This window comes from Myotis myotis, unplaced genomic scaffold (genome assembly GCF_014108235.1).
Source record: "Myotis myotis isolate mMyoMyo1 unplaced genomic scaffold, mMyoMyo1.p scaffold_m19_p_13, whole genome shotgun sequence".
In the NCBI taxonomy this organism is placed as follows: domain Eukaryota; kingdom Metazoa; phylum Chordata; class Mammalia; order Chiroptera; family Vespertilionidae; genus Myotis; species Myotis myotis.
The window spans coordinates 51,921,855-51,935,665 of record NW_023416317.1 but is presented as its reverse complement, the minus strand read 5'-3'; the positions used below and the strand labels follow the sequence as shown (position 1 = coordinate 51,935,665).

Genomic DNA, 13,811 nt, shown 5'->3' with positions numbered 1-13,811 from the left:
TTAGACATGGCAGCCAATCATAGATTTACTCTTTTCTTACACACACACACACACACACACACATCATAATGGCGACAAATTCAAATAAGAACCAAAAATCAATGCCTCTTGTCATATTTTAGCACCAAGATCGCAGAGATCCATCTGATCATTCATTTTGCATTTTCACATGAAAGCCAGGTGAATGTCCAACAGCCCCCCAGCCCTGAACTAGCTGACATGTACAAATCCCAGCCTCAGGACATCCATGTTCAAGATACCACATCTGGTCCCCAGCTCTTGGTTTCTAAATACCATGTCCCACATCTGGACTCCTTGGAGAAATGGTTGATTCCAGGGTCAGGGCTGGGAAGTAACAGCTAAGCATGGACATCATATTATAACTAGAAAGCCCAAAGGCACTTTTTAAAAATAGAAACTGTTGTCCAGACAGTGTGGCTCAGTGGTTGAGCATCAACCTATGAACCAGGTCACTGGCCCGGTCAGGGCACATGCCTGGGTTGTGGGTTCAATCCCCAGTAGAGGGCATACAGGAGGCAGCTGATCAGATTCTTATCATTCATCTATCTCTCTCTCCCTCTTCCTTCCTCTCTGAAATCAATTTTAAAAAAAAATTTTTAATAAAAAAATAGAAACAGTTCATAAAAAGATTTATGGAGACAAAAAGTAGATTAGTGGTTGCTTGGGCAGGAGGGACCTTACTGCATGAAAACAAACTGATTTATGGTCATGTTTAATGTTACTAAAAAAATCATTGAATTGTATACCTGAAACGGGTGACTCATTTAGTGTAAAATATACCTCAGTATATGTAAAGAAACGTTTAAAAAGTCAGTATCATTTTGTTTTTAATCAGGGGACTGTTCTAGAAGAGATGTAACAATCAAATCCATGGGAAACCTTCATTGGATCTTGGATTGGGGAAAAAAATCAGCTTTAGAAAAGGTACAGAGGAAATCAGGAGAGATTTTTTAATGGACTGTAAATTAGATGGTACCCCCACATTGTGGTAATTTTCTTGGGTGTGAGAGTGCTATTGTGATTATGTGGAAGGATTGCCTTAAATTCTCAGGAGATACAGCTGAAGAAGTCAGGGGCGAAGTGTATGATGCCTGCAACTTACTTTGGAATGAGTTAGGAAACTTTACGTACGTACATATGAAGATAGAAAATAAAATGCTTGGGTAAAATATTTGGGCCACATTTCTTTGCTTTAGAGGGGACTTTGAAGAATCTCTGTGTAATGAGTGAGTTGAGCTAGTAAAACGACTGTGTTATACTATTTTCTCCATCCCTCACTTATTACCCCCGCCAGACTGGATTTCCTTTAGCATCTGAGATGAGCCATGTGTCTTCCTACTTCAGGACCTTTGCTATTCCCTCAGGCCTCCTTTTTCCTGGATTCTCGCACAACACCCCACACATTTCCTTCACATTTGAATAATTTGTTAAAGTATCTGTCCCACTTTCTTCCACAAATAACTAAGATTCAGGAGGGTGAAGACATCCACCATCATTTCCCTGGTTTTCCTACGGTGCCTGGCACACAGTAGATACCCAATATTCTTAAGAGAATGAATAAGTGGATTTGTTTAATGGTCCCACCGATGTGGCATCAACTGTGGTGAATCTCACTAGTGTTAGGGAAGCACCACTTTATCTTGAATAGCTTTGTCTCTAAGGAACAGTTAACACTTTAGGTTCAGGTCTGCTGATGTTCCCTGTTGGTCTCTGCCAGCCTGCTTCTCAGTCTCTCCACCACGGACACTGGTCTGGGGGAAGGCAGAGAATCAAACTGGTTATCTCACACGAGCTTTGGCATAGATGTATGAGATCCTCGATGATCCGAGCGAGGACAATGCAACTTCAACTGCATTACTACACCATCTCGAACTATTCTCAACAATCTGCACTCACTTCTAAAGTCTGTTGTTGCAAATTTACTACAATTCTCTGCTCTCCTCCATTTCTCTCAGGTTGCTTCTCTCTAATGGCCTAACACAGGGATGTGCTCTCTCCCAAACTTCTCTAGCACCACAGTGTCCGACCAGCACCCCCACAGATACAGCCATGACTATTCAAGCCAGAAAGGGGCCAAGGCAAAGATCAAGTATTTCCATCCCCCGAAGAAAAGACAACATACTACATAAACACAATCTTTAAATATATAGATTACAATGCAGTGTGTGCTGAAACACATGTCAGGTGAGGAAAAAAATACAAATGAAACTCCAATTAGGTTGGAGATTTGCTGGGCGTGAGCGCCACGGGCGTGGCAAGATAAAGCTCACGAGAGGCGAGATGAACCGGGGAAGGCTTGACAGTGGGAGCAAGGCCCGGGAAGACCTGCACTAGTTGGACAGGTGGCGAAGGCATTCCAGATGTGGGCAGCAGCACGAACAAAGGCCCAGAGGTAGGAAGGAGCACAGCCTGCGGGAAGGTCATCGAGGGGGTGGCCACAGCGGGAGCCAAGCACAGGCTCTGGAGAGGACCCGGCGACAAGGCTGAAGAGGGGCACTGGGGACTCGCCAGGACGGGTTTCTTCTCCACGGGGTGCAATTTCTGATGCTGAACAAAACTGCTGTACCATCTGAAGGCTTTCCCACACACCTTACACTCATAAGGCCTCTCTCCAGTGTGCACCCTCTGGTGCTGAATGGAGGCCACCTTCTGTGTGAACGCCTTGCCACACTCCTTACACTGGTAGGGCTTCTCCCCAGTATGAGTTCTCTGGTGGACAATGAAAAGTGACCTACAACCAAAGGCTTTCCAGCATTCCTTGCACTTATAGATTTTCTCCCCCGTGTGTAGGCGCTGATGCTGAAGGTAGGCTGCATTCCTGCGGAAGGCCTTGCCGCACTCCTTGCACTTGTAGGGCTTCTCCCCCGTGTGGATCCTCTGATGCTGAGTCAAGGCTGTGTTGGAACTCAAACCTTTGCCACACTCCTTACATTCATAGGGCCCTTCCCCAAAGTGGTTCTTCTCGTGTATAATGCAGTCATAGCTGGACTTGAAAGCTTTGCTGCATTCCTTACATTTGAAGGGCTTCTCCCTGGTGTGGCTCATCTGATGCCGAATGAGCCTTGAGTTGTACCTGAAGATTTTCCCACATTCTTTGCACTCATAGAACTTCATTCCCCCTCGAAGTATGAGATTCGGGTTCAGGCTGAAAGTGGGCCACGTGGCCGTGCTTTTAAATTCAAGGCGTTGAGAAACATTTCTGAGTCCACCTCCCGGCACTCGGAGCCGCTCTGGTTCTCCGGATGCTTCCTGCTTTACGGCAGGCTCTTCATCCTTGATCCAGGACTCGTCACCTGACCAAAGCAACCATGAGCACTCCAAATTACTGAGCTGGACAGAAAGCAGAATCCAGGGATCCTAATTCTCTCTTGTAGGATGTGATTTTTTAAAAATATACCCATAAAATGGCTATAAGCATCCATAGAGGAGGACAGGAGAGAAAAAGAAAAGTAGTAAAATAGTAAAACTGTAATGACATTGGAAACAGGATGTGCCTCCTGTAAGGAAGGCTGGAGTTGGGGGTGGGGATCACTAAGGCAGGTGAAATGGGCAGAATGAGAACTTCAAGAATGAACAGGAGCCCTAGCCAGTGGATAGAGCATCGGCCTGAGGACCAAATGATCCCTGATTTGATTCTGGTCAAGGGCACATAACTTGGTTGCAGGCTCCTCCCTGGCCCGGGTCCTGGTTGGGGCTCGTAGAAAAGGCAACCAACCAATGTGTTTCTCTCACATCAACATTACTCTGTCTTTCCCTCTTACTTCCACTCTCTAAAAATAAATGGGCCCTTGCTGGTTTGGCTCAGTGGACAGAGCGTCAGCCTGTGGACTGAAGGGTCTCAGATTCCATTATGGTCAAGGGCACATGCCAGGGTTGCCCATTAGGGGGCACGCAGGAGGCAGCCAGTCAATGATTCTCTCTCATCATTGATGTCTCTATCTCTCTCTCCCCTCTCCATTCCTCTCTGTAATCAATAAAAATATATTTTTTTAAAAAATCAATGGAAAAATATCCTTGGGTGAGGATTTTAAAAAATCAGTAAAAATAAAAAAATAAAAAGAATGGGAAGGAAAGAAGGCATGAGGGGGGACAGAGAAAAGAAAAGGACAGATAAGAGGGATCAGCAAAAATGGAACATTTTTTAAAGAGAGAGACCCAGAAGAGGAAAAAGACCAGTGAGACTGCTCTGAGGTCAGCTCTAGCATGACGAGGCGGAGCAGGCTGGGAACACAAGTGAGCAAACAACAGATCATAATGCCCCCCCGCCCTCATAGGCCAGGAAACCACCCGAATTCTAAATTCTAAATAATGGCCTAATAAATTCCATTTTTGAATGTTCCACGTAATACCCTGAGATAAAAGATTCCTCCAGAAAGTCAGCTGGAACAGAAGTTGGAGAACTGCAGGCCACAGTGGCATCATGCTAAACGAACCGTTACTTACAAAATCCCAGTATGTGTGAGAAGTGAGGCCTGAACCTTCTTTCGAAAGGAAAGCAAACCAAGTAATGAAAAGCTCCCAGGACTGGGAAGCAGTCTCGGGGAAATTAGAGGCTGTGTGTATGTGCTGGGTGCCGTGGTGGGGGAATGTGCCTTGCCTTCTCCTATGCAACCCCATATAGGACAAATACAATATAAACCCAAATATTATGGCTTAGGAATCTTTAAACTGCACCAATAAAGGCAAAATAAAATAAAATCCACAGCTGTGGCACAAAGAAATCAGTTTGACCCACAGAATCAAATTTTCCTTAAAATATGGCAAAAACCCTACTCCTCTGCTGCCATGAAAACTGGCATGAAATTAAATATTTCCTCTGTGAGAAAGAAAGTGCTTCAGGAGCTCCTGGGTCACAGCTTTCTGCAGGAGCACGGCCACACGTGTGTGCAGGCGGTGTGTGGCCACGGACTCCGGGGACTGGTCTCTCTGAGCTCGGGGCTGGAACTCAGAGGAGGTCAGAGTGCACCGACTACTGCCTGATGGACAACAGGGAGCTTTGTTTTCTGCTGCAGAAGAAACATTTCCAGTAAACCGGGAAGGCCAAGCCAGAAACTGCTGTATTCTCTTACTCACCTGGACAGATGCCTCGCAAAACCTCTGCTTCCCAAGGATCGGGGCCCCAGGGTGCACTCCCTCTCTCCAGCTGGGAGATCAGATCAGGCTTGGGGGCTGGAAATGCCACTTCAGTAAGAAAAAAAGACAGACAAGTCGAGGGAGACGTTCAGACCTCTTCCTGAGATCTCTCTTGGCCCAGCTCCTAATGGGCTTGTTGGGAGGGGAGAGAAATGGACCGCCTCGGAGACCAAGGGAGCCAGCCAAGGGTTCTGAGGATGGGCTTAAAGTGGATGGGCTCTTAAAGGAATTACAGGGAGACAGCCGTTCTCCAAGGAAATTTCAACCCTGCCCTGGCTATTAGAAAGGAAAGCCCCTCAGGAAGGATATATGCACTGATATACTGGGAGACTCTCCTCAGAGAGGAGGACCCACAACCCCAGGACAATGGAAGGATGGAGGAACAGGTCACCCAGGGCACCAGGAAGTCCTTCCACTCAGTGCCCAGAATCTCACTCCTCCCTGAGGTGTAAGGAAGTCCAGTTTCAAAACCAAAGGGCACCAGGATCTCCCCACCCAGCATCTCCAAAGGCTGGGACTGCAGAACTCCCCCACAGAGTCATCAAACCCAAGGGCTACTAGAGTCCCCAAATATCTGAGAATGATGTCAAACTATCACGAAGAGCCAATGAGAGGGACCTACCCAGGGCGGCCACATTTGCATAGTTCTCCAGCATCACGTCCCTGTACAGGGCCCTCTGCACAGGGTCCAGGCTGGCCCATTGATTCTGGGTGAAGTACACAGCCACGTCCTCAAAGGTCACAGACTCCTGGAACAACAGGTTCCTGCTCAAGCTCTGAGTGAGGGGCAGAAGGAGGCAGCCTGAACTGCAGGTCCCCAACTCTGAGCTCCGTGGTAGGTCTGCTCTATCAAGATCGCCTTCAGCCAGTCATTCCACTTCAAACATGGAACCCCAACGCACTCCCATCTGTTCAGCTCTAAGTCATCCTAATCTCATAGCCTGGCATCTGGGGCTCTCTGCCTGGTAACTGCATCAACCCCGTGGATCTGTCCCTCTGGCACCTCCTATCTCAAGTACTCCATACTCTGGTCACCTTATTTTCTATACATTAACCACTACAGGTAGTTGCCACTCACCCCGTCTCCGCCCATGTAAAGTACGCACGCACAGCCCTAGCTGGTTTGGTTCAGTGTATAGTGCATCAGCCTGCGGACTGAAGGGTCCCAGGTTCGAGGCCGGTCAAGGGCATATATGATCAGGTTGTGGGCTCGATTCCCCCAAAGGGGTCGTGCAGGAGGCAGCTGATCGGTGATTCTCTCTCATCATTGATGTTTCTATCTCTCTCTCCCTCTCCCTTACTCTCTGAAATCAATAAAAATATATTTTTTTAAAAAAGCTTTTCCAGCATTTTGCAAATTTCTTTTCATACCTTCTTACTTTATCAAAAAGCTAGCTCTGTTGAAGAAAACCCATAACCTGCCTGTTCGTCTCTTCTCTGAACCACCTGTATTCAAACAAGGTTGGCAGTGCCCTGTCTCTGGGCATAGATCCACTGATGTTCCTATCTCTCTCTCCCTTCCTCTCTTAAATCAATAAAAATATTTTTTTTTTTAAAAAGACACACAGATGGCAAATAATTATATGATAAGATCTTTAATATCATATGTCATCTGGGAAATGCAAATTAAAACAATGAGATACACATCTATCAGAATAGCCAAATCTAGAACAGAACACTGACAACCAAATGCTGGAAGAGTGGAAGAGGAGCTCTCACTCATTGCTGGTGGGGATGCAAAATGGTACAGCCACTCTGGAAGACAGTTTGGCAGTTTCTTACAAAACTAAACATCCTCTTACCATATGATCCAGCAATCACGTCCTTGGTGTCGTCCCAAATGAGCTGAAAGTTTATGTCCACACAAAAACCTGCACACAGAAGTTTACAGCAGCTTTACTCATAATTGCCAAGACTTGGAAGCAACCACAATGTCCTTAGTAGGTAAGTGTCTAAAACAAACTGTGGTACATCCAGACAAGGGAATATTTATTACTCAACACTAAAATGAAAGAAGCTATCAAGCCGTGAAAAGTCATAGAGGAACCTTAAATGAATATGACTAAGTGAAAGAAACCCATCTGAAAAGCCTATACAATATAATTCCAACTATTTGGCATTCTGAAAAAGGCAAAACAATTTCAATAGTTGAAAAGATCAATGGTTTCCAGGGAGGGATGAATAAGTAGAGCCCAAAGAATTTTTAGGACTATGAAAACACTCTGTACGATGCTATAATGGTGGAAACATGTCACATACGTTTGTAACCCATAATATGTAAAACACCAAGAATGAACCTGCTCAGCAGGTGTGGCCGAATGGTTAAGCATCAACCTATGAACCAGGAGGTCACAGTACGATTCCTGGTCAGGGTATATGCCGGGGTTACGGGCTCCATCCCCAGTAGGGGGCTTGAAGGAGGCAGCCAATCAATTATTCTCTCATCATTGATGTTCCTATCTTTCTCTCCCTCTCCCTTCCTTTCTGAAATCAATAAAAATATTTTTTAAAAAATAACAAAAAAAAAGTGAACCCTAATGCAAACTATGGACTCTGGATGATTATGATGCATCAATGCATGTTCATCAATTTTAACTAATGTACCACTCTGATGGGGGACAATGATAATGGGGGGAGGCTATGCATGTGTGGAGGCAGGAAGGACATGGGATCTCCTGTTTCTGCTCAATTTTGCTATGAAACTAAAACTTCTCTAAAAAATGAAGTCTAATTACAAATGAAAAAGGCAATACTTAATCTCTTACCTGATCTACAATATGCAACTGACCAATACCCTTCCACAAACAACTCACCACCACGGAAAATCTTTTAAATAGATAAATCTAACCATGTCACCTCCCCTTTTTAAAATTCTTTGGTGCTTTCCCAGTGAACCCAGAGTAGAAACCGAAGTCTTCATAGGGACCTACCAGACATGTGCCTACGTCCCCCATCTCACACTGAACAACTTTCTCTGACTTCCCGTTTCTAAAGTCCACCCAGTTCCCCTCACCCCCACCCCCCACTACAGGGGGTTTGCATTGGCTGTCTTTCTCTCTGGAAAGTTCTCTCTTCTGCAGTTCCCAAGACTTTCTATCGCATCCTTGACATGAGATCCTACCTCTAGGAGGCCTCCCCTGGAGAGGTAGCTTCCTTGAGGTGTCTCGAATTTGAGAAGGTATATAAAAATCCCCTGAAGGGCTTTCACAGCAGATTCCCGGCCCCGCTATCCTCCTCCCCAGTCTGACAGAGTCTAGGATGGGGCCCAAGACTCTGCAATTCTAATGAGCTCCCAGGTGATGCCCACACAGCCAGTGGACCACACGCCTGAGAAGCATTGTGCTTTCACAACATGTAATTATGGTATTAACTTGTGTATCTGTTTGCAGACCGTCTATTTGGCTAATGAGAACAAGGAACTTGTCTGCATTATTCAATACTATGCACCCAGCATTTAGAAAGTGCGTATGGGAGGAACAATGCTGGTCTCTCTGGGATACGTCTCCAATTTGTGGGGCAATCTCTTCAATGAAGAATTTCTCTGACCTCAGCAGGTGACTTTTCTTTGTAGAACATGATCTAGATTTCCACAGTGAAGGAGAATTTCTAGGCTTGGGTCCCCCTTTTACACTTAAACCTACACACCCAAATGCATCCCTCTCTATACACAAAAGTCTCATTTCCTCCATTCACTCAAAGAGAAAGCCAGAGCCTGGCCCCCTGAGGCCTTCTGGGTCCTTTCCTGATCCACTGAGAGCTACTGTGATTTTAAAAATAAATAAATTTGTATTGATTTCAGAGAGAAGGGAGAGGGAAAGAGAGGCAGAAACATCAAGGATGAGAGAGAATCACCCTAACCGGTTTGGCTCAGTGGATAGAGCGTCGGCCTGCGGACTCAAGGGTCCCAGGTTCGATTCTGATCAAGGGCATGTACCTTGGTTTCAGGCACATCCCCAGTAGGGGGCGTGCAGGAGGCAGCTCATCGATGTTTCTCTCTCGTCGATGTTTTTAACTCTCTATCCCACCCCCTTCCTCTCTGTAAAAAAATCAATAAAATATATTAAAAAAAAAAAAAAAAAAAAAGGAGAATCATTGATGGGCTGCCTCCTGCTCGTCCCCCACCAGGGATCGAGTCCACAACCTGGGCAGGGGCTGGGCAGGGGCCGGGGAGGGGCCTCATGGGGAATCCAACCGTGACCTCCTGGAGCCTGACCTCCTGGTTCATAAGGCCCGCGCTCAACCACTGAGCGACACCGGCCGGGCGCTCATGTGCTTTTTAACAGACGGAAAGGAAGCTCGGCTCACCTGAGGCCCAGTTGTTTGGCGCATGGCTGGTGTCCCTGGCTTCGGGCACTGTCTTCTGGGTGTGGAAAAGCAAGAACCTTAGAAGCTAAGAGAAGACGAGCCATGAGTGCGGGAGCTCAGGTCTGCACCTCCCGCAGCAGCACGGGCAGGAGGCTCTCCAGGCCCCTCCGGCTGGTCGCCCCCACCTTCTCGGGAAGTGCTCGCCTGGACCTCAGCCAGGCCCGCCCCTGCCCGCCCCGTCCCAGGGCTGCTGAGCCCTGCACGGCGGGCGGTGAGATCCGAGACGAGGCGAGCCCCTAGAGTCACCTAAAACCCCAAAGAAGCTCTTACAGGGACCATGACATGGACCCACAAAAGGTGCCTGTGGAAAGGCGGGACAGGGTGCCTGGCTGCGGATAAAGAGTAAAACGGCGCTCTAGGGGGTGATGCTGGCCCAGACCCCAAACACAGAAACGGCAGGGAAGCAGGGACCCAACACGGACACTCAGCAGCGGCGCCGGAGGCTGTTGGGGTGGGAAAGAGGGTCGCGCTGCGCTGGGCAGGGGCTGGGCTCGGGCTCCGGAGGCCGCGCAGCCCCCTCGGCGGCGTCTGCGAGGCCCGGACCCGGGTCAGGGAGGCGCGAGCCACCAACGGGACCGAGCTCGGGGCGCCAGGGAAAGTGAGGGGGCCGGCACCGGGCGGACCTGGCACGGAGCACTCGCTGGGATGCACACACCTCCTCGCCGAACCGCGTAAAGCTGGCGGCTAAACGCCGACGCGGAAGCGAGCGCGTGCGCCCAGCGCCCCTCTAGGCAGCCGGAGGCCGGCCGTCTCGGTGGTCCCGGCGCCCGCCCCCACGTGACCGGGCCGGCCGCGAAAGGGGTGGGGCTGGGGGCGGGTCCCTGCCCGCGCCGCCCGTCGCTGGTGGGGGTCGGGGGGCCCTGCCAGCTGCGACCCTTGTTGCAAGCTTGGGACTGGGGCGTCGCGGCTCGGATACAGCCTCGCTGCGCTCAGACCTCGGCCTCTAGGCCCAGCGGGGCCGCAGGTGACGGACTGCCCCACCGGCTGTCGGCCGCCGTTACTCCGTGGGTCACCTGGGCTGTGCAGGTGTGGGGGGATGGCTCCTGTTTGTCATCTCTTAGGGGCCTAAGCCAAGGATCCTGCCTGGGTTTCCTAAACCATGGTTCCCACCTGCCTTTTTATTTTTAAATTTAACTTTATTGATCAAAGTATTACAATGTCACCCTTTTTTCCCCATTAACCCCCTCCACCCCACACCGCCTCCCAGGCCTTCACCACACTATTGTCTGTGTCCATGGGTTCTGCATGTAAGTTCTTTGCTTAATCTCTACCCACTTACCCACCCATCTTCCCTCTGAAATTTGTCAGTCTGTCCTATGCTTCTATGTCTCTGTTTCCACCTGCCCCCTCCTTCCTAGGACCTAGACTAGACCTGTGGGGGACCTTTAGAGCAGATTCATTTAACAACCAAAATAATGGTGACTAAGGTTGCCAGGCATCCTGTGTGTACAGGACATGCCCTATATTAAATGGCTTAGTCCTGTTCTTTCCCAGAACAGCTTTACCAGAGGGACAGAGTGCAAGGAAGCACTGACCCAGAGGCAGCTACATGGCAAGGTGAATCAGGAGAGACGGGAAACGTTAGTCTTTGCAGCTGTCAAGGAATCTACTCATGGATCAAATTAAAGTCTGGAACAGGAAAACACACTATCCCCAGCCACTAGCCCATGCAATAAGTCAAGAAAAAGAAAATGCATCCAAAATTGGAAAAGACGTAAAAGGCTTTGTCAATGTTACAAAAGCCTATGGAATCTACAAATGTCACTAGAACTAATAAGTGAGTTGTGCAAGGTTGCAGGCTAAAAGATCAAAATACAATAATTATATTTCTGTATACCATCAATGAAAATTAGTAATTTACTATTTATTAGAGCATCAAAAATATGAAATATTTAGACATAAGTCTGAGAAAACATATAAAAGACCTAAACAGTAAAAGAAATTAAGATCTAAATAAATGAATAAAACACTGCTAAAAGAAATTAAGATCTAAACAAATGAATACATTTACAATGTTCACAAGTCAAAAGACTATCTAAATGGTTACAATGTCAGTTATTCCAAAACTGATCTATAGATTCAATACAAAATCCTAGAATGTGTTTTGTAGAAATAGACAAAATGATTCTAAAACTCACATGGAAATGCAAAGGACCTAGAATGGCCTAAACAACTTTGGCAAAAACCAAAGTAGAATGATTGACACTACATGGCTTTAATTAAGGCAGTATGTTAATGGCATCAAAATAAACAAACAGATCAGTGCAACAAAACCGAATCTAGTGCTGGGCCAACACAGACAGGGACAACTGATTTGTGACAATGGTGCAAAGGCAATTCAGAAGAGAAGGAACCATGCTTTCAAAAAATGGTGCTACAATAGGTGATCCATTTAAAAAGGGAAGGGGGGAGGAACTTAGGTCCATACCTCACACCCTGTACAAAACAGGTGATAGATCTAAATGTAAAATTTTAAACTATAAAAACAGGAAGGAAAAATAGAAAAAAGCCTTTATAAACTTGGGTAAGGCAAATATTTCTTATATATGACACTGAAAGCACAATCCATAAAAGAACTGAAAAATTGGACCTCATCAATATTGAAATCTGCTCTTCAAAAGCTACTGTTAAGAGAATGAAAAGACAAACCACAAGCAGGGAGAAAATATTTGGAAATCACATCTATGAAAGAGGACTTGTGTCAATAGTATATAAAGACCTCTCACATATCAATAAAAAGAAAACCCAATTAAAACAAAGGGAGAAAATATGAACTTTACCAAAGAAGACATATGGAAGGTAAGTAAGCACATGACAATATGCACAATAGCATTAGTCATTAGGGAAATGCAAATTAAAATTTCAATAAGATAGCGTCATACACTTATCAAAATAGTTAAAATTAAAATGAAATATCAAGTGTAGGCAAAGATGTATTAGGAGTGGGACTCTCATACGATGGTGGGAATGTAAATGCCACAACTTTGTAGAACCATTCTGAAGATTCTTAAAAACATAAATATACCTATCTATGACCTGGCTATTCCACTCCTGGCATTTACCAGGATAAATAAAAGCATATACATTTACAAACACTTGAACACAAATGTTCACAGAAGTTTTATATGTAACAACCAGAAACTAGAAACAACCCAAATGGCCATGAAGAGGTGAATGGACAAACTGTGATATATCCATAGTGCAATACTACTCAGAAATAAAAAGGAATGAACCACTGATGTATGCAACATGGGTGAACCGCAAAATAATTATTCCAAGTGAAAGACACTGGACCAGAGAAAAGTACCTAGTGTGGCAACATTCATATAAAATCCTAGAAAAGGAAAATGAAGGCAAAGTGACAGAAAGCACATCAGTGGTTCCCTGTGGGGAGCCAGGAGGGAGAATTACAGGGGCATAAGGAAAATTTGGGAGGTTTGGCCACTTATTATCTTGTGGTGATTGTTTCATTGGTGTATACGTAAGTCAAAACATATCAATCACATTCCAATAAATAACATTTTTGTTTATTATGCTCCAGCCACTGTGCTAAGCACTTCTACATGTATTAATGCAGCTAATCCTCAACACAGAACTATGAGGTAGATTGTCATCCCTATTTTACAGATAAAGAAATTAGCATCGAGTTTCTGTAACTTAACCCTCTGCTTCCTGCAGTGGGCCGTCAAGCTGTCTGCCAAAGTGGTAGCTAATTCCCTGAGTGGAAAAAAAAAAAACTAGATGAAGTTGCTAAGAAATGTTCCGGCTGTGAGGTCACTTGGAACAGCAATGAGATGGATAAATTTAAGACAGATAGCATCTTGCATCTGATTCAGAGTACACACACCCCAACTTTTGCAAAGGCACAGACAGCAATTGAGTGGTCAAGAGGAACTTCAGAGTAGAAAGTACTGTGGGTGGGCTGCACCGGAGGTCGGTCTCGGAAAGTCTGAACTCTGTTAGAATGTCCTAGACGCAGATGGCTCCCATGGACAAGGCCCCTCTGTTGGTGAGTTTGGGAGACTTCTAATATTCATATTGTAATAGGTGCCCATATATCTTTATCTTTCTGGTTTACCCCTTGTTTAATGTTGCACATCTGAAGAGAGATACATGGGACATACAAGTTTTAAGATTTAAAGGGTCTGAAATGTCTTTAATTCTGGACGAAATGATTTTCCCTTAGAATTTTGAAGGCATGCACCGTAGTCACCTAACTTTCAAGGTTACTACTGAGAAATGGGATGCCATTTTTTTTCCCCCTGATTTTTTGTTTTTTCTCTCTAGATACT

The 13,811-nt window shown here is 46.0% G+C and overlaps 1 protein-coding gene across 2 annotated transcripts; it reads right to left on the bottom strand.

Moving 5' to 3' along the window:
* Positions 1-585: 585 nt before the first annotated feature.
* On the bottom strand, positions 586-10,236 carry ZNF621 (zinc finger protein 621). 2 transcript variants are annotated; one of them, XM_036333246.1, is made up of 6 exons: positions 10,143-10,236; positions 9,460-9,544; positions 6,957-7,025; positions 5,777-5,903; positions 5,095-5,202; positions 586-3,314 (listed from the first exon to the last, which is right to left on the bottom strand). In XM_036333246.1, the coding sequence occupies exons 3-6, from the start codon at positions 6,957-6,959 to the stop codon at positions 2,236-2,238; spliced, it is 1,317 nt and encodes a 438-aa protein (XP_036189139.1). In that variant the 5' UTR covers positions 6,960-7,025; positions 9,460-9,544; positions 10,143-10,236; the 3' UTR covers positions 586-2,235. The 2 variants fall into 2 exon arrangements, with proteins under 2 accessions (XP_036189139.1, XP_036189140.1); XM_036333247.1 differs by having other exon boundaries at positions 10,175-10,226.
* Between the last annotated feature and the right edge of the window lie 3,575 nt (positions 10,237-13,811).